The 22,845-nt window shown below is 48.2% G+C and overlaps 10 protein-coding genes across 10 annotated transcripts; 8 read left to right on the top strand and 2 right to left on the bottom strand.

The window, feature by feature from the left end:
- Positions 1-2,014: 2,014 nt before the first annotated feature.
- On the top strand, positions 2,015-2,860 carry N7506_008665 (uncharacterized protein; the record flags this gene model as incomplete). Its single annotated transcript, XM_056957958.1, has 1 exon — positions 2,015-2,860. The coding sequence occupies one exon, from the start codon at positions 2,015-2,017 to the stop codon at positions 2,858-2,860; it is 846 nt and encodes a 281-aa protein (XP_056807348.1).
- A 198-nt stretch (positions 2,861-3,058) lies between these two features.
- On the top strand, positions 3,059-3,403 carry N7506_008664 (uncharacterized protein; the record flags this gene model as incomplete). The annotated part of the gene is made up of 3 exons (XM_056957957.1): positions 3,059-3,112; positions 3,171-3,260; positions 3,284-3,403. 3 exons carry the CDS (start codon positions 3,059-3,061, stop codon positions 3,401-3,403), a joined length of 264 nt encoding a protein of 87 aa, XP_056807347.1.
- A 2,074-nt stretch (positions 3,404-5,477) lies between these two features.
- On the top strand, positions 5,478-6,773 carry N7506_008663 (uncharacterized protein; the record flags this gene model as incomplete). Its single annotated transcript, XM_056957956.1, has 6 exons — positions 5,478-5,660; positions 5,714-5,750; positions 5,802-5,869; positions 5,923-6,296; positions 6,344-6,414; positions 6,463-6,773. 6 exons carry the CDS (start codon positions 5,478-5,480, stop codon positions 6,771-6,773), a joined length of 1,044 nt encoding a protein of 347 aa, XP_056807346.1.
- A 649-nt stretch (positions 6,774-7,422) lies between these two features.
- N7506_008662 (uncharacterized protein) lies at positions 7,423-7,869 on the top strand (the record flags this gene model as incomplete). Its single annotated transcript, XM_056957955.1, has 1 exon — positions 7,423-7,869. The coding sequence occupies one exon, from the start codon at positions 7,423-7,425 to the stop codon at positions 7,867-7,869; it is 447 nt and encodes a 148-aa protein (XP_056807345.1).
- Positions 7,870-8,178: 309 nt separating this feature from the next.
- On the top strand, positions 8,179-8,937 carry N7506_008661 (MscL family protein; the record flags this gene model as incomplete). Its single annotated transcript, XM_056957954.1, has 4 exons — positions 8,179-8,327; positions 8,375-8,572; positions 8,622-8,766; positions 8,818-8,937. The coding sequence occupies 4 exons, from the start codon at positions 8,179-8,181 to the stop codon at positions 8,935-8,937; spliced, it is 612 nt and encodes a 203-aa protein (XP_056807344.1).
- Positions 8,938-9,214: 277 nt separating this feature from the next.
- Positions 9,215-11,505, bottom strand: N7506_008660 (putative ABC transporter; the record flags this gene model as incomplete). The annotated part of the gene is made up of 2 exons (XM_056957953.1): positions 9,215-10,767; positions 10,815-11,505. 2 exons carry the CDS (start codon positions 11,503-11,505, stop codon positions 9,215-9,217), a joined length of 2,244 nt encoding a protein of 747 aa, XP_056807343.1.
- Positions 11,506-12,435: 930 nt separating this feature from the next.
- Positions 12,436-14,312, top strand: N7506_008659 (CAIB/BAIF family enzyme; the record flags this gene model as incomplete). Its single annotated transcript, XM_056957952.1, has 4 exons — positions 12,436-12,802; positions 12,855-13,153; positions 13,205-13,705; positions 13,761-14,312. The coding sequence occupies 4 exons, from the start codon at positions 12,436-12,438 to the stop codon at positions 14,310-14,312; spliced, it is 1,719 nt and encodes a 572-aa protein (XP_056807342.1).
- A 667-nt stretch (positions 14,313-14,979) lies between these two features.
- N7506_008658 (NPA1/URB1 family protein) lies at positions 14,980-18,461 on the top strand (the record flags this gene model as incomplete). The annotated part of the gene is made up of 3 exons (XM_056957951.1): positions 14,980-15,136; positions 15,191-18,093; positions 18,144-18,461. The coding sequence occupies 3 exons, from the start codon at positions 14,980-14,982 to the stop codon at positions 18,459-18,461; spliced, it is 3,378 nt and encodes a 1,125-aa protein (XP_056807341.1).
- A 322-nt stretch (positions 18,462-18,783) lies between these two features.
- On the top strand, positions 18,784-19,672 carry N7506_008657 (uncharacterized protein; the record flags this gene model as incomplete). Its single annotated transcript, XM_056957950.1, has 2 exons — positions 18,784-19,214; positions 19,279-19,672. 2 exons carry the CDS (start codon positions 18,784-18,786, stop codon positions 19,670-19,672), a joined length of 825 nt encoding a protein of 274 aa, XP_056807340.1.
- Positions 19,673-20,257: 585 nt separating this feature from the next.
- Positions 20,258-21,596, bottom strand: N7506_008656 (putative aldo-keto reductase (AKR13); the record flags this gene model as incomplete). Its single annotated transcript, XM_056957949.1, has 6 exons — positions 20,258-20,553; positions 20,615-20,809; positions 20,862-20,975; positions 21,059-21,202; positions 21,281-21,359; positions 21,438-21,596. The coding sequence occupies 6 exons, from the start codon at positions 21,594-21,596 to the stop codon at positions 20,258-20,260; spliced, it is 987 nt and encodes a 328-aa protein (XP_056807339.1).
- Between the last annotated feature and the right edge of the window lie 1,249 nt (positions 21,597-22,845).

Here is a 22,845-nt window from a genome sequence, read left to right as displayed (position 1 = left end):
ACATTGGTCAAGCACGACTTTCAGAAAGGTAGGGAAGCGGAGACCGGAGTTGGGCTCGTAGGGATTGGGCTTAACGGGGCTGCGGGCAGATAGGCGAAAAGTTAGATGAAAAATTGACTGTGTACAGGTTTGAAGGGGGTCGCGCACGTTGCAGAAAGGTGTGATATGACTGGAGAAATCTAAGTACGCAAATCGGTCGGAAAGCCGATGAAGAAGGTCACTTAGAAAGAGGGAAGGGAATCGAGAGAAGAGGGAGTTTGGAAGATCGTCACCGCCCTTGAGTGGATCCAAAGATCTTCTTATTTTTTTTTCTCCTCGATTTTGCAATCTATTCAGGGAAATACAAGAAGGTTCGCAGATCAAGGAAATGTGGATGAAGTCATTGAGAAACGGGGGAAAAAATTCAAGTGGTTTAGCTCTTTATATGGTCGCGACGGGGTTGTCACTGGCAATTCGTGCAACCATCTTGAATTTACATGTCATCACCGTTCTTCCAAGCTTTCCTCTCCGTGTATTTACTTGTTTCTTACTCCGTACTATAGCCCCTGGAAGATATCAAAAATGTGGAATCAAGAAGATCATCCTTTCTAAGCTGACCGCTTTTTTGGGATCAAGAATTGTTCAGAAGGAATGTCAATCGCACTTTGTTGGATATCTACCAATCACCGCCCTCAATGCGTATCGTGCGTCCATGCTGGCCCTTAATAGGCAGTAATCGTTAGATGTGTACGACCCTAGGAACCTCAAGAATTCACATGTATCATATCTTGGTCCCGAGCTTGATTTCTCGATAGGTTCGAATACATTGGGAGCTGTGCAAGCGGAATAATGGCCTCCGTATATCTCCAAAGTTCTAGAACCATGCTCACATGGGATAGCTATGTGCAAGGTCAATTGTCAGCCTAAGGAGCTTGAGACTCAAAGCTTATCTATTTCCAAGGTTCGCGCAAGTACGTGGTGCCATGTGTACGGAGTACGGAGTACACGGAGTATAGCACACATCAATTTGGAGTACCGCAGCACTGTGTATAGACCCCCTGAATGTTTGTGACTACATCTCCCCATGATTTAGATCGAGGCTAAAGATGCCTTAATTCACGATGGTGCTTTAGGGCGTGTCTTAGATTAAACCACCCCCACTTAGTTATGCCAATGGCTGTGAGGAGAAAGTAAGAACTTTAAGAGCTCAAAACCCATCTGAAACTGACCCTAATTCATATACCTTTGGAGTCGCTCATAACTTAAAGCTGCTGCCTGTTCGGTATCAATCTGAAGATCTCTCAAATTTCAGAGGTAAATATTGACATTCCACTCCATACTCCATATTCCGTACTAGTTATGAACTTGGAAACCTCCACCCTCCATGCCAGCCCTATCTACTCCTTACCATGCGACAATCTCGGCTGTCAAATCGCGGACCACTCGTGAATTACACTTGTAGACTGACATGACTCGCATCCACAGGCAATTCGTCCACCCCAGGCGCTTAGCTCACAGTGGAGCCGTGTGATTGTGATGGGAAAAAGGTGATCTGAAACGGGAGGCGCCGAGCGGGCCACAGCCCAACCAGAACGCATAGCGATGTGAAGCAAGTGCATTAGGGCCAACGACCAACCAGCACCAGCCAGCATTTGACGAACCAAATGTCCAGAACAGGAACACCTCTCAAAATGCTTAAGCCACTCATATCATCGTATCCCCGCAGAGCTTGGACTTTTTCGTACGCCCCGTCGCGTCAGACCGTTCCGACCCCACTCCGAGCTCTAGTTTGACGCCGGTTTCCTTCATGCGCCCCAGTTCACACGAGACCATGGTAGCACACTTATACGGCCGACTTTCCACCGGTTGTCGAGCTACGCGCCAAGTGTTTTTGCTTTCGTAATTTCTCTGTTGCACCGACTGACGACTTTGCTGACTTTTGTGATCTATGTGGTCAGACACATAAGTATACAAAAGTCTTATACCGTTGGAGGGCTGATATTGGGAACCCCTTTGGAACATCACCTTGGTCAAGATGGATTCTCCAATTCTAGATACCACAGTCGGGCGCAACCAGAACCGCTACTCGTTCATGGAAACACCGCGCGAGATGAACCCGCCATCCCGATTCCCAAGTCCAACCCTGCCTCATGCGGACTCGAGAGCACCGACGGAAGAACCGTTACAGCAGCAAGACACTTGGACACCGACACCAAATGAAAAGACCCAGTTTCATAACCAGGGAATACTTCCGGACTATACAAACTGCCCACCTCCCGAACAACATCCTGCAAACTACGCACCTTTCGCAGATACATCTGCGCAGCATCAAAGTACCCAGATACCTTCCTATTCGACAGCACATGGATCTCAACAGCAGGACGCCCCTATAGTTACACAATACGCGACCGCATATGGTAATTCAACCTATACCACACAAACCCCTTCGCAGCCATATACCAACCAGTCATTCTCAAACCTACCCCAGCACGCCGTCTCTCCTCATCCATATACCAGTCAGCATTATACAAATATCCCATTACAGCAGGGAACAATGTCACATCAAAGATATTTTGACAGCTCCGATTACCAGTGTACCACCCCAGTATCTGCACAGCCATATGCATACTCGCACACGCAGTCCTACACAACCATGCCCGAACAGACTCCGCAAAACACCCACATAACGCCACAACCATACACATATAACGAACAGACTGTTCCAACGCCAACGTCCCCAGGCCCACTCCCATTAAAGATGCGCCCGGGCGCACTACGCAGCAACACAGTGAACATCGCACCAGACGAGAACCCTCTCCAATCACCCCAGCAAACATACTTCCCCCACCAACCAGAGCCGCAACCGCCCCCGAAGACCTAAGCGCCTTCCACAACCCAGGCCAAACAGTCCATCCAAACCAAGAAGCCACCGGCGGCGGCTGGAGCAACGGACTCTGCGAACTATCCAACTTTGGAATCTGTTGCCTAGGCCTCATATGCCCCTGCATTCTGTACGGTCGAACACAGCATCGCCTGTCGATGAAATCCCGTAAAGAAGACCCCACAAATATGCTCGGCTATGAGACTTGCAACGGGTCATGCACAGGGATGGGTCTGCTATGCGGATGTCAATGTACGTAACCAGACCAGCATGCATTCTACCTCTCTGCAAATCTTACTAACAAAACCAGGGCTCATGGCGACGATCCAGCATACAAGAACGAGAAAAGCATATGGCATCGAAGGAAGCGTTGCATCAGACTGCGTGCGTGCGTCTTGTTGTACGTGCTGCACGCTAATCCAGGATGAGAAGGAGATCCAGAAGAGGGAGGAGATACGCGCTCGCGCCGCTAGAGAGCGCGGGGCTACTCTCCTTTCCCCTTATACTACCCCGGGGCCCATGTCATATGGCCGAAGCGAGTGACGTCTTTGAGTCCTCTAAGGTCGTCTTATTGAACTTTATGTAAAAAATATATCAACCGTGTTCTACCACTGTTTGTTGTTCGATGTGTCTTTCCAAGGTTGGGATTTGTTGATTTCGCCATGATCGCCAAGATTTTCGTAGTGCAGGAGCGAGTGCGAAAACGATTGGGACTCGGGAAAAGGGATGGGTCTATTTTTACGTGGAGCTTGGCTTAGTTAGGTATAATGGTTGTGGCGTGGAGTTGATGTATCAGACCGGTTGAATGTGGGGCGCTGGCAATTCCAATTGTCACCTGTGGTACGGAGTACCTGTGGACTAGGATAGACTCATGTTGATATAACTCCGTATTTGATCATTTATTCTAATGGTGCAGACATGTGAAGCGATTGACAACGAGTATGTACTCCATCCAACGCCAATAGAGCTCTTTAAACTGGCTAGTGGAGCGACACGAGTGATTGATAGAGTGAGTAAAGTTACCTAGTGCTGCTTGCCAGAACTCACCTTTTCAATGTTTATAACAGTACGGAGTATTCTGTATTCCATACCTAACTCAGAAGCTGGGCAAAGGTGTGGAAAACATCAGAAGCGAGCGTTGTTGTCTGGAGACCGGCTATCCAGACGTTGATGGCAAACTACGCACACGTGGTACTATGTGGTCATTAAACAAGTCTGACTATCTACTACTCAGAATCCTTTCCCTGACTACTTGCTAGAACGTGAGGTCGGTAAGCCATCAGCTGAAGCTCAGCGAGTCCCACCGAAGAAGCTTGCGAGGCTCCATAGGGAGTGCCGAGTTCTTTTCTTCTCAGATGTGCTACTATTGTGTCAGATATTGTTGGTAGTTCCAAGTTTGGTCTTTTTTTTTTAACCTGGGTACAAATTGGTTCTGCAGATATGACAGTTGACACGGCTTTCCAGGTTCAATCAAACTCTGAAAGTGTTTATATGTGATACTTTCCAAGCATCTGCCCATACATATTCATGGGCAATACATGGAACGGATCTCCGTCTTGTGCCAACCGAGGAAGGAGAAGGGACCGAGAGCTTCCGTCTGCTAGTCAAGGCAACTGAAAAGGTAGAGTCACACGCATCGCATTTGATCACGGCTGGCACTATGACAGGCATCCTCAATGTAGGTCTCTATGCAATGAGTACTACTCCGTACGGTGCTCCGTACTTACAGGTGCCAGTTGTACTCCGTAGGGGTTCTTGCGTCAAACTTGAAAGACGCCTGGGCAGTTGTGTTGTGCCGAGGCATACTCCGTACTCCGTAGATGTCTTGAGATGAGAGGTCTATTGGCTGGGGTCGAAATCATTGTATGTCATTCATTCGAGGCATCATATATTCCGTGTTAATTGCAGCAATTCATTCTGGCGATTTAGTACCCATCACAAAGACTACCAAGAAATGCACACAAGATCCCACGATCGGACAAACCAGCGCGCTGGGACAACCCCCACCCGATTTTGACTAACCCGATCGGTCTTGCCACGACGATCTTCTCAATGAGGACCAAATTTTCTCGCTATGTGCACCATCAGACCCCCGCAGATAATTCTGTCAAACTAGCCATTAGAATGCAAGGTCGTGCATGGAGAGGGGGTGCATGGGCCGTAGAAATATTAACACGCCCCACGGTAGATGATGCGTCAAGCGGCAAGTCGGGTAGGTTCCTAGCCGCTGGTACGGGCAAGGAAAATTTTCCCCCGGTGTTTGGGAACCAGCCTTTCGCCTGTTGGGGAATAGTCCTTGTTCGTGAAGGATGTGGGGGTTGACTAGTGGGAGATCACGGACACTGATCGACCGCCATAACGCAAGGATGGGATAGGTAGATCTATTATTTATGAGGTGCCCACGCAGCAACTGAACTGTGTTGGAGAAATCTAACTTTATGTTGTAATAGCTAAATGGCTTTGAGACCTATCTGTTGCCTTTTCGCTTTTAGTTTGCCTCTTGTTGTTTAGAGTCGTTCCAAAGTTGTGTATATATTGACTCTAACACTTCGCACTGATATCAGTGCTTCCATTCTTTTATACCACTATATCAAATTGGCAACCTTGGAATTGCAATATGGCAGATACCGTGGGACAGAACGCCCATGGATATGACCATGATAACTTGCGCCATGTGGTCATCACATCAACGTGCTTTGCCTTCATCCTGTCTACCACTGCAGTCGGGTTCCGAATCATTTCTCGAGCCATCAATGGAAACGGTCTTTTCCTAGATGATTGGTTCATTCTTCTGGCACTGGTAAGTGATCAATGTATAGCCGGAAACTCGGCCGAGGTTAATATCGGAGTTAGGTCTTTGAATATGGCATATCAATAGCCGGAGTTGTTTGTATGTTGAGATCTTGTAACACTTCGATGACAACAAACTGACATTTCAAAGTACTTTACAATGGATTAGGGACCCATATTGGCGAGGTCACTCCTGAGCAACTTGTGACTTATTTGAAGGTATGGAACAACCCTTACGCCATGTTACCACAGATATTTTGACGAGATCATAGACACTCTTTACCGGCTCGATCCTCTACACATGCTGCATTCTTTTCATTAAATTATCCATTCTCGCTCTCTACCGACGACTATTCCCCATCAAGAGCATGAAGGTAGCCGTGAATGTCACATCCCTCATCGTGATATTGTGGGCCGCCTGCGGCATTCTCGCTGGATGCTTCACTTGCATCCCAACCGAGAAATTATGGAACCCTATGATCGAAGGAGGTTGCATGAATCTCTCAAAGTTTTACTATGGTCTCCAGATTCCCAACATTGCGACTGACGCAATCATTCTCGTGATGCCCATGCCCGTTGTCTGGAAACTTCCCATTTCCAAGGCACAGAAGATGGGTCTTTCGGCTATTTTTGTCCTGGGACTATTGTAAGTCCACTTGATCTCAAAACAAAACATCAGGCTGACCAAAATAGGACTCTCGCTTTTGATATAGTCAGACTGGTTGTTCTCATCGAACTCGCCTCAGCGGGTGCCGACGTTACTTGTATGTTGCAAATCTACCAGTACTACTTTCAAAGCTGACACGCAGCAGACAACCAAGTCCCAGCGAGTGTGTGGACGTGCATCGAGCCCGCAGTTGGAATCGTCGCAGCCTGCCTTGCAAACATGCGCCCCTTGTTCAAGCTCATGCACACTAAAGTCTGGTCCAGGATTTCCAGTCGCTACGCCACCAACTCCAACAACTCCAGCGGATCCCAGATCAACGAAAAAGCGAGCTGGCCGCGTCGCACCCCGAGCCCTCAAGCTGAACACAACCACAGTGTTCCTTCCAGTCCAAGCACTAGCGACTCTCATTCATCACCTTTGGACCAGTCACCTACCCACAACCAGTCCGCTGTTTGAATAGCGACATATACCCACACGGGCAGCAATTTCCTTCCTAGTATCTTACACTCTTTCTCCCTTCGTGCATTGGATCGAAGGTATTCTCTTCATGATCAGGCTCCAGATATTTTGGTAATCTCCAATGTCCTTACCTTGACACGGTATCTGCCATATTCACCCCAATTTCTCCTTCTTTTCACTTGTTACTTATTCTCTACAACAAATTGATTCTACTACTCATCGACATCGAACTCATAATTGATGTTTTAGGCCGTAACAAGGACTGAATCTTTGTCTTGTGAATTTAAAAAAAAGCCTGACAATGCTTTGTTTGATTACTATCCTCCGAAGGCACCACAAAGCACCCAGACAAAGACATTGAGGCGCTCGGTATTGGGCTCCTTTTGTCGAATTTACAAAGGGCTCGGTAAGTAGCTTTTGTGCGACGATGGCATTTGCATAGAAGGCTCGGCCCTTCTTTAAGGCACTAAAAAAACCTACTCAATAAGTAGCGTACGACGGTTTGAGCCGTCATGTATAAATATCACTGTCCCACTCAACGAGTATATCAGACACACCAGCAAAGAGGGATAAGTTCCTAATCTTCAAACTGCACCCGAGATTCCTAGCTTGGAAGATTCTATTATTCAATTCATTCATCTACATCATGATCAAACGCTATGCAGTAGATCTGTCATTGCAAGCGTCCTTCCAGAAGAAGTGCTTATCTTTCCTGCGCCGACTGGAGAAGCATGCCCATTTCTTCAGAGAAAATCCAGATGATCGCAGTATTGAAACCACTGGAATTGCTTACAGAAATATGATGGTTACCTGGGCTCAGGTAGAGCACATAAGAGAAGCAGGTCTCAATATGGTCGACGATGCCCCCAAAAGTCCTCTTATTGTTGAACGTCGTAGCTACTGGTTTTTACAGGCAATGGCAGACCAGAGAGAGTTTGAGGATGCTTGTGATCTCCTAGAAGCTCAATTAGAGGACCTGGCAAAAAAAGTCCTTTGTCGTGAGGCGGAGAATCTCTGGGTTGCCGGAATACTGGAAAATATCGCCACGACATTTGAAGATGATTTTCATCTTAGCACCATGGACAGAAAATAGTAGAGTGGCTATAGAGATTCACCGTTGAAGGCAGAGAACGTCAAGCTGAAGCATAGAAAATAAAATCCAGATGTGTGATTTCGTCAATGTTAAGGTGAGAGCGTAGATCATAGCCCTACCACCCTCCAAGATCTCAACTATTGGGGCTGATTGGATATTTGGGGGCGATCCCCTGCCCCTTTTGCGGCGCCAAGATAGTTAAATAGCACCCCGCGCCATGACAAGGCACATGACTGACATGAAGGGACTCTTAATCTTGAGTTTTTCTTTTTCTTTCATCTCCGCGAGCTTACAGCAGCTAAAGTCAAAATGCGCGGCCTCGATGAAAATACCGAAGTTGACGTTGACGCGCTCATCCGCACCGGTCAAAAGGCTCAAGCACAAGTCAGGCATGCATGGGATGGGTTTGTCAATTTTGCAGCGCGGGATAACGTGTTGGAGGTTGCTTTGGGTTTGATGTAAGTTCCTTGATTTCAACGTTGAGCACGGCAATAATATCGAGCAGAATCGCGAACGCGTTCACCAAAGTAGTCACATCTTTCGTATCGGACTTGGTCCTGCCGATCGTCTCGCTTCTCCCGTTTTTGAACAGGAACATGGATCAAAAGTTTGCAGTACTCTCACAGGGTCCGAATTACACCAGTGAAGGTTACAACACACTTTATCAAGCTCGAGAAGATGGTGCATTAGTGTTGGCCTATGGGTATGCAAATAACCATTTGATGCACGACTCATTCTTACATAATATACAGAGCATTTATCGAGACGGTTGTAAATTTCTTGGGTGTCAGCCTTACCCTGTATGCTGCTGGACATTTGTACATGTTTTTCTTCCACAGCAAAATCATCAAACCGACAGTCCGGTGTCCATACTGCAAGCAGTTTATTAGCGAAGCGGTAGGGTGTTTGACCTGACAGTTTTGAGCTTGACTAACAACTTATTGCAAGGCTCTTCGTTGTCGTCATTGCTCAACTTGGCAAGATGGAAGGGAAGACGAGCCGAAAGCTGAGAGTTTGCAGGGAGAATTACTTGAAGATGGACCAAGCTTGATCAGAGCAGATCCCTAGTACACAAAGTGCCGGGGTATCCTTTCACTCATATGGGCAAGTGGCACTGTTTTCTTGAGGGATAAGTGGTTTCAGCCAAAGGAAGTCTTGCACCTATGCCGGCGGTTGATACCCGTAAAGATGTCTATGCAAGTAGCGCCGCGAAGAACCCTAGAGGCACCAATGGATACTAAGAAGACCCACATAACCGTACAGTGAGACTGAATTAAACATACAAGTATTTGCAAGTAGATGCATCTAGGTGTGGATGTGGCACACCAAGTCTAAATCTATCCTTCTATATTGTCCACCACCCAAGTTTCATGAACACCCCGGGCCTTTTGGAACTTTCTGTGCACAAAAGCCTCTCGTCGGACTGAGAGCGAGGCAGCCATGCCTGTCTCCAGCACTTCGGGAGTCTAAGAGCGCTCCTTTTTCCTAACATTCCAAGACGGAAATCAAGAGGCTCAGCGCCAGGACCCGGATCGGATGGCAAGCGCATGAAGAAGCGAACACTGTCTGGGATCTCCTCTGGCACATGGCTGATCACAACCAAAGCCTGATCCTTCGTGAGCCCTTTAAATGTATATAGATTTTCTTCGCTTCGAGAGACTTTTGTTCCAGTTTTGTGGGTGACCCGGCCACTTTCAAGGAACGCTAAACACTTTTCGCGTTGAGAAGCAGAGAGTCCAGAGAAGGCTTCATCAAGTATGATGATATCCGGTCTGGCGATCAGAGTTCGCAAGAAAAGCACAATACGTTGATGGGCAACGCTGAGTTGACCAAATGTAATGTTGTCCGCATACTCGGTGATCAGATCCAAGGCATACTGGGCTGTAGACTGGCCGACAATTTCTTGGCTTTTTGGTGGCATTGGGAAATGTTGCGTTGAGACCTGTGTGCCTTCATTTGCTTCGAATTTCGGATCTAGTTCAGCCTTCCACAATGCCAGGAAAAGATTGATCTCATGATCGATTTGAGTATTGAGCTTCGGTTTTGCCAAAAATGTTTCGGCGAAAGCAGACTCAAGTGCCCGACGAATGGTCAACTGGCGGGGGAAGAAAGCGTGAATTTCCGGCGAGGAGTGTCCAAGGCGAGACTGAAGCTCGAAGATTGAGATTCCTGGTACTCCAGGTTCCGGGAGTCTGGACCGACCGAAAAGCTTAACCGGTTGGGCATAGGCCTGCGGGTGATCCGATGTGATCATTGATAATAATGTTGTCTTGCCTGAACCATTGGCACCAAGAATCGCCCATTGTTGCCCACGACGCACTTGCCAATGCAGCCCTTCTTTTTGTTCGGAATCAACAATCTGCGTCCAGTCCCCCAGAACAACCTTGTCTCCATACTGCACACGAACACCGTCCATTTCGATGACAGGTTGTCCGTCCATAGATGGAACCTCATTGATTGTTTTAAACTCCATTTTATGTTTCAGCAAGCACCAAAGCAGCTCCTTGTCTAAGGCACCATCATGCATCTTGAGCAGGCCGTCTTGCACAGCTGTCTGTTGCCGCTTGCTGACGCGATCGTCCTTTTCCCCATTCGCCGTGGTCAGAGCTTTTGTGGTGGTTTGCGATAAAGATTTCTTCTTTGCTGTTTTCGCCTTCAACACTCTTTTAGTCTCTTTCTCACTCAGCAAAGCTGCCCAGTGTCCCAATATTTCCTGTATATGCCTTGCTGTCCCTTGCAAGAGAATGGTGTGATTATTGCCAAGCACCATTTTATGAGTGATCCAATCTGGTACATTGTCCTGGGGTCGAAGGGCTAGAACGATACGGGGAGAGCATTTCCGCGCGAGCCGTTCCAGGAGGGTGGAAATACTTGTGACCGTGCCAGGGTCCAGTCCCACTGAAGAAGGGTTAATAAGGGACCAGACTAGAATATGGGCAACTTACTGAACGGCTCATCCAGAAGCAAAAGCTCCGGCTTTTTCAAAAGTGCTTTGGCAATCCGTAATCGGCGAGTTTGACCATTGCTCAGGTTCTGCACGGGCATCTCAAGTAATTCTCCTAAGTGTAGGTCGGCGATCACCTCCTCAAGGAATGCTTCATCTCGGATGGTTCCATTTTCTTCTCCCTCCATAGGATTCAGCGAGGTTTGACCGCGCAGATATTGTCGGACTGTCCAGTCAGTCTCTTCTCGATGGCTCTCATAGCGAGCACTCAGGTACGCGCCACGGGTTCCGCCAATAGCCTCCGATCCTTCCCCACTGAATCCGACGTATTGAATTGCATTTTCCACTGAGCGTAGCTGTGGATCTTTGGCGGCGATCTTGTCTGTGAGTAGGTATGGGTAGGAGCGCGCATGAGGCGGGACGCAGATGTGTCGGCCGCGGAAGACGTCGAGGAGGTCGGTTCGGTTTGAGCGACCGATCACAGCCCAAAGCTGCGCTTGAGATTTTCGTTCCGGGAGTGTGAATGTCATATCGGGGAACATTGGCGGATTGGACACATTTTCAATGTCAGGATGTTGTTGATAGAATGAGGCGTTTTCTATGTGAATGATAGGCGCGGAGGATTTGAATCGAACTGGGCGGTATGCCGCAAGTCGCAATGACCTGGGCCGCAATAACGTCCGAAGCACCATTAGGTATTATCGGCCAGCGAGGTGAATGACGGAGATTGGAGATTCGGGGTTAACAAAACCAGAAGCACGTGATCCCCGATAGTTGGAGATATCTCGGATCTTCCGTTCTTTCTCCTGGAGCTATCCACTTATAAAACTTGTGTTCTTTTGTGACTCTTCGTCGAAACATAACTTTACAGGGACTCTCACATTGACAGGGTAGTGTTTTATGCATATATCACATCATTCGGTTTAGATTCTAGTTGAGGTTCAACTGTCCAGTTTCTCAAGGTTGAGGAGTCTTATCTCCGAGTGTAAACCATAAAGACTATGAATTGAGGCCCGCGTGGACTTCATTTGCTTCATTTCATTTGACAGGCTAGCATCTTCTACTTGTGTATATGGACATATTCTCGATCTCCATCTTCCAAGTCTGGAATTTCGACACCAGTCACGTGCCACATCCGAAAATCCCCAACCGGGAGTTCACATTCGGAAATTTTTTCGGATAGGTCTTTTCCATACCTCCCGTTACTAACCTCGATACTTCTAACCTGGAGATGAAAGTTCCAAATCCAAGCGAAATCAATACTGCTGGACAAAATAGGACTGAATATACTGCTATGTATATCTTTGTAAAGTCACAATGACGAATCCCATATCCGCCGTAGATGAGCCGATGGCCGCCGATGCGGGTATGGCCACCCGACGGCGGTTCCCCGGGTCCCGATAGCTCATCGTCATATATAACCGTGAACATACCTAAACTCTAGATTTCAACCGTTCTTGCAAGGCAAAACTCTTGATCTCACATACCTAAAACCGGCGCGGCAAGCACAATCCGGTTCCTTCCTGTTCATAGAGATTCTGTCCACGGCACCGCCCGGTCGTTGACACAGACTTATACATCAACGACTGACATCAGACCAAAGATCACCATAGCGATCCATCATGGCTAGCAACACATATTCTCCAGTGCTGGAAACCAGTCGCATTTTCTCTGATCTTTGCGAGCAATCGGAGCGCCTCAGTCTCCCGCCCGATGTGCTTGCAAACAAGGACCGGGTCTCATTCTCCACCAGCCACAATGAGATTTATTTCCCTATTCCTTTCAAAGAGACCGAGACTCTTGCTGCGCTGAAGGGCATTGAAGGCTCCGTCGCGGCTTCGATCGCGGATCTGCGCTTTGGCGCTGGCGCTGAGCCTCGCGGAGTTCAAGTCAATCTAGAGGCAGCCACTGCATTCGGGTGCCAAGCCTACATGGCCAAGGTTGATGGCCTGTCGAAGCTAGACCCAAATGTGAAATCGAAACTGAAGAGTACGTACTTGATAGGAGCTGTTTATGAGCGTGGAAAGATTGACTTTTACAGATACCGACTTGCTGGCTGCTCAATCCAACGGTTACAGACGCATGTCAGCCAATTTGTACAAGACTAAGAACCCGGGCGAGTTCTTCCACATTCATGGATCGTTGGAGGCAACTACCACCTTGAACATGATTGGACTGGAGGGCGAGCGCCCAGACCTCACTGACTACGAGGATATCATCAAGGTCATTGAGGAAAAGACCCAGCAATACACAATCACAGAATTGGAAGAGATGAACAAGGAGAGACGACAGGCTGGAGTTACCGCATACAAATACGACGACTTTATCAAGACCCCTCATGTACGTCACTTCTGGTGCGACGCCCAGTCAGGACCGACTAACAGTTCCTAGGGAAAACTGAATGTTAAAGAACCCGCCTGGAAAGTCAGTAAGTTGCCAGGTGATCTGCCACCAACCCCATTTCCAGCCACTCGCAATGGCAGCAAGAAGATACTTGAAGGCGTCAAGGTCCTTGAAATGTGTCGCATCATCGCAGGCCCAACAGTCACTCGGATACTGGCCGAATATGGTGCCGATGTGTTGAAGATCACGAGCCCTAGTCTTTCGGATGTTCCCTTTTTCCAAGTTGATGGAAACATGGGAAAGCATGCCGCCGATCTCGATCTGAAGAGTGAGGCAGGCCGAAAAGAGTTCGAGAAGCTCTTGGATGATGTGGATGTTATTGTGGATGGCTACCGCCCTGGTGCACTGGACAAGCTTGGATACGGAGCCGAGGCCATGGCTGCTCTGGCTCACAAGCGTGGAAAGGGTATTGTCTACGTTAATGAGAACTGCTTCGGGTACGAGGGCGAATGGGCTGGCCGTGCTGGATGGCAACAAATTGCAGACTGCGTAAGTATCCTGTTTAACTCCCCACAGAAGGCATACCAAGCTAACCTCATCCCAGGTCACTGGAATTGCCTGGGCTCAAGGCCAGTTCATGGGTCACTCTACCCCTGTCGTTCCTCCATTCCCCATCTCAGACTACGGCACTGGTTGTATGGGCGCCATTGCTGCACTGACAGGTCTTTATCACCGCGCTAAGACCGGTGGCTCATATCACGGTAAAGCTTCGCTGATGCACTACGATCTTCTGCTCTTCGCCATGGGCAAGTATCCGGCAGATGTGCAAGAGGAGCTTCGCAAGGTGCAATCCGAAGATTTCTTCAAATTGCGCCACTGTGACAGTGTCGACCGCATCTCATCTACTGTTCTCAAGAGCATGCAGCAACGGTTTCCCCATTTGTATCAGCCGGCTGGCAAGGAGTTTGAGGGTCGCAAGCCGCTGACAGAGCTCTGGTCTTCCCGCGCCTATGGTGCTGATGTTGAAGTTGTGAAGCCCGTTGCTGTCATCTCTGGTGTGGATAACCAGTTTGTGCGATCTAGCCGGCCTAATGGATCTGATCAAGCTACGTGGGAGGACTTCAACGTTGCCGAAGAGGATGTGAAGAAGTGTTAGATCATCAACCTCAGAATATGATATTAATAAACGAGCTGTTTGTATCCATGGATATAGGCTTCCACTAATTCAAACTTCAATATGCAATACCATGGTAGCCCAAGAGAACAAACCTCAGTGCCGCGCGCACGCGCGACCAAAAGACGATAACAGTTGCTTATAAACAGGAGTAGGTAGTCATCCACGGATGTATTTGGTTAATCTACGAGGCTCTTATCACTATCCCTCCTATTGACATAAGAATTGATCAATATGTAATATTTCGATTGGCAACGGAAGAGAGGGGCTATCATCGAATTGGGGACTCGAAGTATTTAGAACTTGGGTGTCTGTTGTACTGTCTTTTGTACTGTCTTTTGTACTGTCTTTTGTACTGTCTTTTGTACTGTCTTTTGTACTGTCTGTCTGGCTGTATTTTTCATTGGTCGAGTAAAGAAAGTCTTGGCCAAGCCATGAACAGAGAATTAGGGATTGGTGAAGGGATTGGTGACTTGACCACGACCGTGATAAAGTCAGACACACCGCCCAAGCCGTCCATGGCAGAACTAGGCGGTGTACCCACTATCTCTGCCAGGCGGGGAGGCCACGACCAATCGTAGTTGACATCTCGATAGCATCGGAACATCAGAAGATTAGAAGAAAAAAAAATACACTTCAACCCAACATCATGTCGCACATCACAGAGCACCCGTCGCGGGCAAAGCGGAGAAAGCTTGATGACCCGCAGCCAGAGAATCCCACGCCAATCACATCAAACATCAAGAACCCGTCCCAGCTACGTGAGCTGCTAGCTGTACAGCAAAATGCTCCGCTGGCAAAGCAAGGTGAGGGCGACGGATGACTGCCGAAGCAGCTGGTAAACTGACTGATATACCCAGGCATCAACAAATTCAAAGAATTTCTCCTCTCAATCCCACATGCAGAGAACGAAGCCGCCAGGACGGAGAAACTGCGTGTCCTGAAAAATTACTGCGACAAGCAAATCTCCAACTCCGGCAAAGAGGACGAGACCTCGGTGTGCTTCCCGGATTTGATCGCCTCGTGGGCCTTTGGAGATGGAAACAACAACGAACCCCTTTTGACCGGTGTACCGTCCATACTCGCGCTCTTCTTCAAAACAATCTCCTCCGAGCTGGAATTCCGAGAATTTGGTATCGCGCTGTGCAAGCACTTGTTGCAGAAGGATCAGTTGCGACTCTTCAATCGCGGTCTTACTGCAACTAAGTCAAAAGAGCATTTGATCTCACCATGCTTGCGCTTGCTCACGGAAATGGTGACCTTCGACGGAGGAGCCGTCGCGCGACAGTTATATCTCAGACGTTACATTACCTTCAAGCGATTGGAAGTCTTCCTGACCCCGAACAAAGCGCAAGAAGACTCCGAGGGCGAGCGCAGCAAGTCAACTCTCAGACTCAACGCCCAGCGATACCTGCTTGCGAATTTGAGAGTGCAGCATGCATCTGAAAAGGGCGATATCATTGAGCAGCATAAGATCACCAGATCTTTCCTTGAATATATCCGGAAAGATTCTCGGGAGAGCGTTCTTGAAATCATCAAGGCCATTGAGAGGGATGTGGTGCAAGATGCCAATCTCTCTCGCAAGTCAAAGAGCAAGTTCTTCAATCGGCATAATCTGGAGCGCCTAGTGACACTTTATGGCTATGACCGAGAGTCTGATGAACCCAACCCTGACGGGGTCATTGTTGCCAATGAAATCCATCGGGTCGTGCTGAATGTCTGCAAGACTGCTGGACTCGGTGTTCTGTTACCGGAGACTGGCTGGTACCCGGTCGGAACTGACCCGGAGACCCTGCCCGTCGATGATGATGCGTGCATTGAGCTGGGTCTCGATTCGCCGATCTATGTCGATAAATACAGAGACAATGTCCCAGTCAGGAATGGTTCCCTGTCTTTCCTGATCCAGTGTCTTCGGCCAGATCAGGATAGTCTCCAGATTGAATTGCTGGTGACAATTTTCAAGGTTGCGCCAGAGTTGATCGCCGATTACTTTTCCCGAAAGACTATGTTCATCTCAGACCCGAAAGCTACGCCCTCGTGGATGGCTGAATCCGCCTTCCTTTTCTCGACAGTACAACTGCCTGTTCCCGCATACTGTGGATGGAAGGACAAGCAGCCCATCCTGCCACCCCCAGTCTCCATTGTCATTGAAAACATTTTGCCTCGTCCTCTCAGCCAGAAGATCATGACTCGTTGCCTCAACCAAAACGCCGAAATTATCACTTTGTTCGCCGTCCGAATTCTCACCGTCGCTTTTGCTAAGCTTCGAGCCACCCTCAAGATATTCCAGGCCGACCATGGTCAAGGCCAACTTTTCTGGAACCAAGCCACCTCTAGGCTTCTTGCAGAATTCTCCCGCCGATGTCCCGCTGTTAAGGATGTTGTTGTTCTCTTCCGCCGAACAGAAAAAGAGGATCTGACTCAACAAGAGGCAGTTGCTGAGCTTTTGACATGTTACTATGAAGTGATGCCGGATATTGCTCTGGAGGAGAACTTCGATGTATCGCTGGTTCTGGTTGACGTACTGAAGCGTCTCGAGGCCCCAGATGTAAGCGCTGATGATTCTGAGTTGCTCCTGGGCCAACTGCAAAGCATTCTCCAGATTGCCCAACAATCAGCTTCATTGCGCTGGTGGCAAAAGCCAGCAAACATGCAGTACTCACCGTTCACTTCTATTCTGAAGGTCCTCATGGACACCTCGGATAAAGATTCTTCGCGGCGAATCTCCACCCTGCTCAAAACAGTCCTAGTTGAGAACTGTGTTTTACAGAGCTCCCCACATGCATTTACCTCTATTTTGTCCAGCCTCGAAAGTTCTGAGGCGAGTGATCTGCATCAACAGTTGATCTTTTTCGACAACTGTGTCTCCCGCGTTGCCAAAAAGCCTGTTCATTATCTAGACTTGCTTCAGTCATTATCTGCTGACTCGGAAACTACAAGCGCTCTTGTTGCTGTTGTTGTAGAGCAGTGGCCGTTCGTGGTCAAAGCTGGAGATGCGTCCAACGAAGCTGCAATTGGATCATGGATCGCTAGTTTGCTTGGAAACCTGAAGCAGGCGGGAGAAAGCCCCAAAACGCTCAAGGCAGCTCGCGATGCACTGATCGAAGCAACAGAGACCAAGAAGGTCAAATCCCTCTTCAAGAAATCCTTGAAAGGAGATGACGTGCAAAATGAAGATAAAATGGACATTGACTCTGAAGACAATGTACCCACACAGCCGAAGAAGGCCTCAACGGTCGATCTCGACGAAATTTACGGCTTCCTGCCCACAGAAGGCACCACTCACAACGCACTTCACAAGTGGGAACGAGAGGACATCGAAGAAGCCATTGACCAAGATCACATCGCTGAACTGATGCTGTGCGTCTGTTCCGAACACGAAGAGGTTCGTAGGCAGGCATTTGCCGGTCTCATCCGCTTCATGGCCAAGCTTAAGGAGTCCAAGTACGAGGAATGGCGCACTGTCTTCACCCTGTGTGGAGAACTACTTGAAACTGTGAACAACGTTGGCATGGAGAAGCCTGTTCCCTGGATTGTTGGCGAATGTGCCGCAAACTGTCTGGCCGTTCTCACAAACCCCCTTCACAAGGTCTACGGCAAAGTCAACAAATTCCTCCAAAAGGCCCCAATGTGGGAAGTTGAAAAGATCCCTACATACTGGGTTGACAAGGTTCTTCTTCACGAGCCTGAACTCGATGATGGCTACTTCGATGAGATTGACTGGCTGCTCAACTTGTTCATCAAGGCACTGCGCACCGAGGCTGTAAGTTTCCATTTTAAAATTTTGACCTCGCATTTACTGATAATTCACAGGACATGGAAATCTATCGACGTGCAAATGTCTTTGAGCGTCTCCTTTCCCTCTACCAGTCGCCAACACTCGGCCCTGCCGCCCGTCGGAAGATCTTGCACATCATTTACCGCGCTGTCCAGGTTGGTGGAAGCACGACTTTGATCACTCGTTCCGGTGTTATCAGCTGGATTCAAATCCAAGCTGCAGAGGCAGATGTTAAGGAGCATGCTCAGCTTGCGGCGTTGGCCCACGCCCTTTATGAGAAGTGTGATCGCGAACGCGTTGACGCTTGGAGTAATGGAACTCTAGGTCGGGTAATTGATGAGATTCAAGCATAGAGATCTAGGTGTTTGATTTGTACAATATAATAACCTACTTCCATGTTTCTGATGCCGTGCCTTCCCAAAGCAACTTCGCTTCCCTAGTCTTTCGGTGAGCTCGTGACCGCGCCACTATAACCAGCTTTTTGTATCGACCTTTCCATCTCGAGCTTTTACTTCCCATCTGTACTTTGATCATTCCCTCCTGACAATTACCTGCCGTGCAACCGCGCTCTGTAGCCAGGTGCGAATTTTCTCCCTTATCACCACTTGCTCTTGATCTCTTCATTTGCATTATCCCCATACTAATTTGCGCTGCTATTGTATCAGTCCAGGCACAATGGCGAGTGTTTACGACAAGGAAATTAGACAGGAGCCTGACATGTTACACCGTGTCCTCAGGCTCCTGTACACCTCTCATCAGCCTTCGTTCTCCAAAGTCGAACTCGAACGCATTGGAGTTACGGTCGGTCCTTTCGAAATTTCGAACCCACTCTTTATCAACGACAACAAACAATGTCTCTTCCAGCCTTTCGACGAGCATGAAATCAAGAGGTGGGAGATACCAGCATACGCGGCTAATTGGGAGGGTATGAAAGCACGTTTGGATCTTCCAGCCGTGGATCCCAACTCGCAGCTCGCCCAAAGCCTTAGTCCCAGTGAGATCAACAAGGGAAACAAGGACGTGTTGGCCTTTCTCAATACCAACTTTACTTTTCGAAGCAATGGTGCAACGCGGTTGTGCACTGAGCTTGGATGGTCTGTCATTGAGTGAGTCAAACGTCGAACTATCCATGAATGTCAGAAAGGGACTAATCTGATGCTTGCATGATAGTCCTCGTGTGGTTCACAGCCGAAACAAGCACTTTCTCTTCTCTGGTCATGGAAGCCAACTAGGAACAAACTTCCCTTCATGGCAAGTTTGGTCCATCCAAGTGTGGCGTGAGAAGAACCACGCAGGTCGCGACTATCAAACAGGCCCTTCCATCCGCTTGATCATCAGTACTGATGCCATTGGTCCCTTTGATCGAATTCTTCTCAACGAGCTGGGAGCCATAACTGAGTGTCTTGCTTTCCGTCGCACTCAGCGGGAGTATACCCCTTACCCCATCATTCCAGTACGCAACCTTCCCTCTTCCATTCAGACGAATACTGATGAGAGCCCCCTAGATTCTCGTGCTATCTCTGTTTGGACCCCGCAGCGGGCGAATCATCCAAGCTTCTTATGAAGTGCTTACTGGGAAGATCGGCCTGCTTATTTCCCCAATTCTGAGCTTCTCTAACAAGAATGATCCCTCTTTCGATCTCTTTCTGCGATTTATGGCAAGCTACCCGCCTGAGTCCAACTCTCTTGATCAAGCTCTTGCTCGGATGTCAATTTCTTCTCCCCCTCCAGGCTTGGATCTAGCTTTTATGGAGAGAATGTAGCTTCGCCAGTTGTTATCCAGTGATCTCAGAAAGGCAGAAAAGCAGGATTTACACGCAGCCATGAAGGCTCCTTACGTATTAGTTTTTTATTATCATTATCATTGAATCATATCCCAAATTCATGTTTGATTGTCAGCTATAGTGTGTAACATGCTTTTTTGTATATCCTTAGAAGAGACAAGGGCGCTATGGCAACCATGCAAGTAAATCTAAGCCCCTGTGCTATGGTCACCAAAGATCAGGTACCTAGCATTCACAATATCCATGATTCTGATGATCAGGTCAGAGGTGCTATAATTCCCAGTTCAAAAAAATAGCCCATCATATTGTTTTGATGTTAAGCTCTCTAGGCTGCAAAATTCAAATATTGCCAGCATTCAATGAATCTAGTGACCAACCATAGATTGGGATATAGCAGAAAACCTTTCGCCTGTGGGCTTCGCAGCATCCACAATGTGTCGCATGTGCTTGAGCTCATCCTCAGACAATTCGATGTCACGGGATGCCCAGTTCTCTTCCAACCGGGTGGTCTTGGTCGTTCCAGGGATGGTAATCAAACCCTGTGCAGCAACCCAGGCGAGAGCAATCTGCGAAACAGCACATCCCTTGCGGGTTGCTAACTTCTTGATCTCATCAACAATAGCCTTGTTCTTGTAGAAGTTCTCTCCCTGGAACTTCGGGACTGTAATCGCAAGAGTTAGCAACTTGATAATACCTTCATTGTGAGCAAAAGTGCGGCTTACCGGTGCGTCGGAAGTCGTTAGGAGCAAAGTCATCCGGAGACTTGAACTGGAAGTCATCCACGAGCCAGCCATGTCCAAGGGGGCTGAATGCCACAAATGCCACGCCCAGCTCCTTTGCTGTATCGATCAACCCACTGGTATCGTGCAATGTTTCGAAAGCAGAGTACTCGGCTTGAACCGCGTCAATCTTGGCAACTATATTACGTCAGTCTCGATTTGCATATCTCGTTGAATACATGACACGTACTTGCGTTTGCCTTGCGCAGAGTTTCGGCAGAACATTCAGATAAGCCGATGTACTTTGTTTTTCCGGCGCGCCGAAGCTCATCCAGAGCGCCGATAGACTCTTCCAGTGGGGTGTCTGAGTGCGGGCAATGAGTTAGCAATCAAAGTTTTGAATCCTTGGAAAGTTGAGATTGGCCGATGACGATGGATTTTACTCACTGGGATCAATTCCGTGAAGGTAGTAAAGATCTGGAGTGAAGCCAAGTCTATCTATTGTCCCCTCGATATATTCTTTGATGTGTGAGGCTGAGTTGGTGACTTTTCTCTCTGGTCCAAAGACCTCAAATCCACATTTCGAGGCAACTGAATTTTCATAAATTAGTTATCGGCTTTCTCCAGGGCTTTCAATATCCATAGCTAGTTCAAAGCTGATATGCTCACCAAAAAGCTTGTCTCGAACATTGTGCTTTCTCACAAACTCTCCAATCAGTTTCTCGTTCTCTCCGTTCTTGTAGGCCACCTGCACTCGCAACAATACAAGTTAGATACGACAAATTCCGGCGCAAAGGACTGATAGAAAACAAACGTTGACACTCACCGCAGTGTCCCAGAATGTACATCCGAGCTCGAGGGCTTTGGAGAGAACGGGCTCAGACTGTTCAAAATTGAAGTCTGTCCCCATGGCAGAATTGAGGCCCATGGCACCGAAGCCGGGAACAGACACCTCTTGGCCACCCAAAAAAAGTGTCTTGATCATCGTGAAAATACGATTCTTGACGGATCAAAAGTCAAAGAAGATGAGTGTGAATAGTCTAAGACGAAGAAACAGCTGGAGGTGTTTAAACAAGCCACGAGGTAGGAGGGAAAGTTATATACTCAGATCGAAAAGGCTTAAGTCCGATCCGGGACTCTATCCAAGTGATATCACGAAGATTGAACCATAAAAATGAATTGGAAAGATGATAGTCAGTCCCATGGACCTGGATAGGATGGCGGCTGCCGTTAGAGGCGCTAATCCCTTTATGGGCTAGCGTCATGCAGGCGTATGACAAAGTGGGTCGAATGGAGATTTTTCGGATCGAAATGATGACTGCCGTTGTATCATTGGCTCTCTGGATCCGCTGGGGCATTTAGCCTCAGACCACGAACATACTTGGGGACTTGCTCTTTGCTTTATCCTTCATCCCCTGTGTCAGCCAAACCACTCCACTGGCGCTCACTTCCTGTCATCAATCTGCATAGATTGTTTCCATACCACACCTTACCGCAAATATGGCCCCATCGGCTGACATTCCGTCCCAAATGATCGCCCTCAGATCGTTCTCGCAGCGGGTCAGCGCGTGGCCAGAAGAGGATTGGTCCGGCATTACCGACCGAAAAACACGCAGAAGACTGCAGAATCGCCTGAATCAACGAGCGCGACGTAAGTTTGCCTGTCATTGTCTTACTTTTGGCAAGCCTCATCTTGACCGATCACCCAACAGGTCTATTGAATAAAAGCACACCCAACCTTGTGGACTCAGACAAAACACAGCTTAATGACCCTCTTGCTAGTGAAGGACATGGGTCCACCATAGTTAATCCTCTCCATTTGGCTGATCAAACACAATCAGCACATACTGCCAACAACTTCGAGTCCCTGGAGGAGATTATGAACGTGCGCATACTAAAGTCTCGTGACCCTGCCACAATAAGAAGAATGGCACAACTAGAGCAGACTGCCCTTTATCATTATAACTTGGGCTCTCCGCGGAGTGATATGCTACTCCATCTAATCTCATTGAATTTTACCAGAGCCCTGATGGAAAACACGAAAATCCTGGGTCTCGGCCCCGAACAGCTCCACGACGATGCAATTTCGCCATTCAACACTGCAGGCCCTTGGCCTGATGCGTCCCTTCATTCCCTTCCAATCACTCTCCAGCCAACTGCGATACAATGTTCTATCCCACATCACCCGTGGTTGGACTTGCTTCCTATCCCCCAGTTGAGAGACAATCTTATCC

This window comes from Penicillium brevicompactum, assembly GCF_028827555.1.
Source record: "Penicillium brevicompactum strain IBT 35665 chromosome Unknown utg000006l_segment0_segment0, whole genome shotgun sequence".
Taxonomy (NCBI): domain Eukaryota; kingdom Fungi; phylum Ascomycota; class Eurotiomycetes; order Eurotiales; family Aspergillaceae; genus Penicillium; species Penicillium brevicompactum.
Note: the sequence above shows the minus strand (reverse complement) of the source record. Positions and strands in the feature narration are given on the sequence as shown.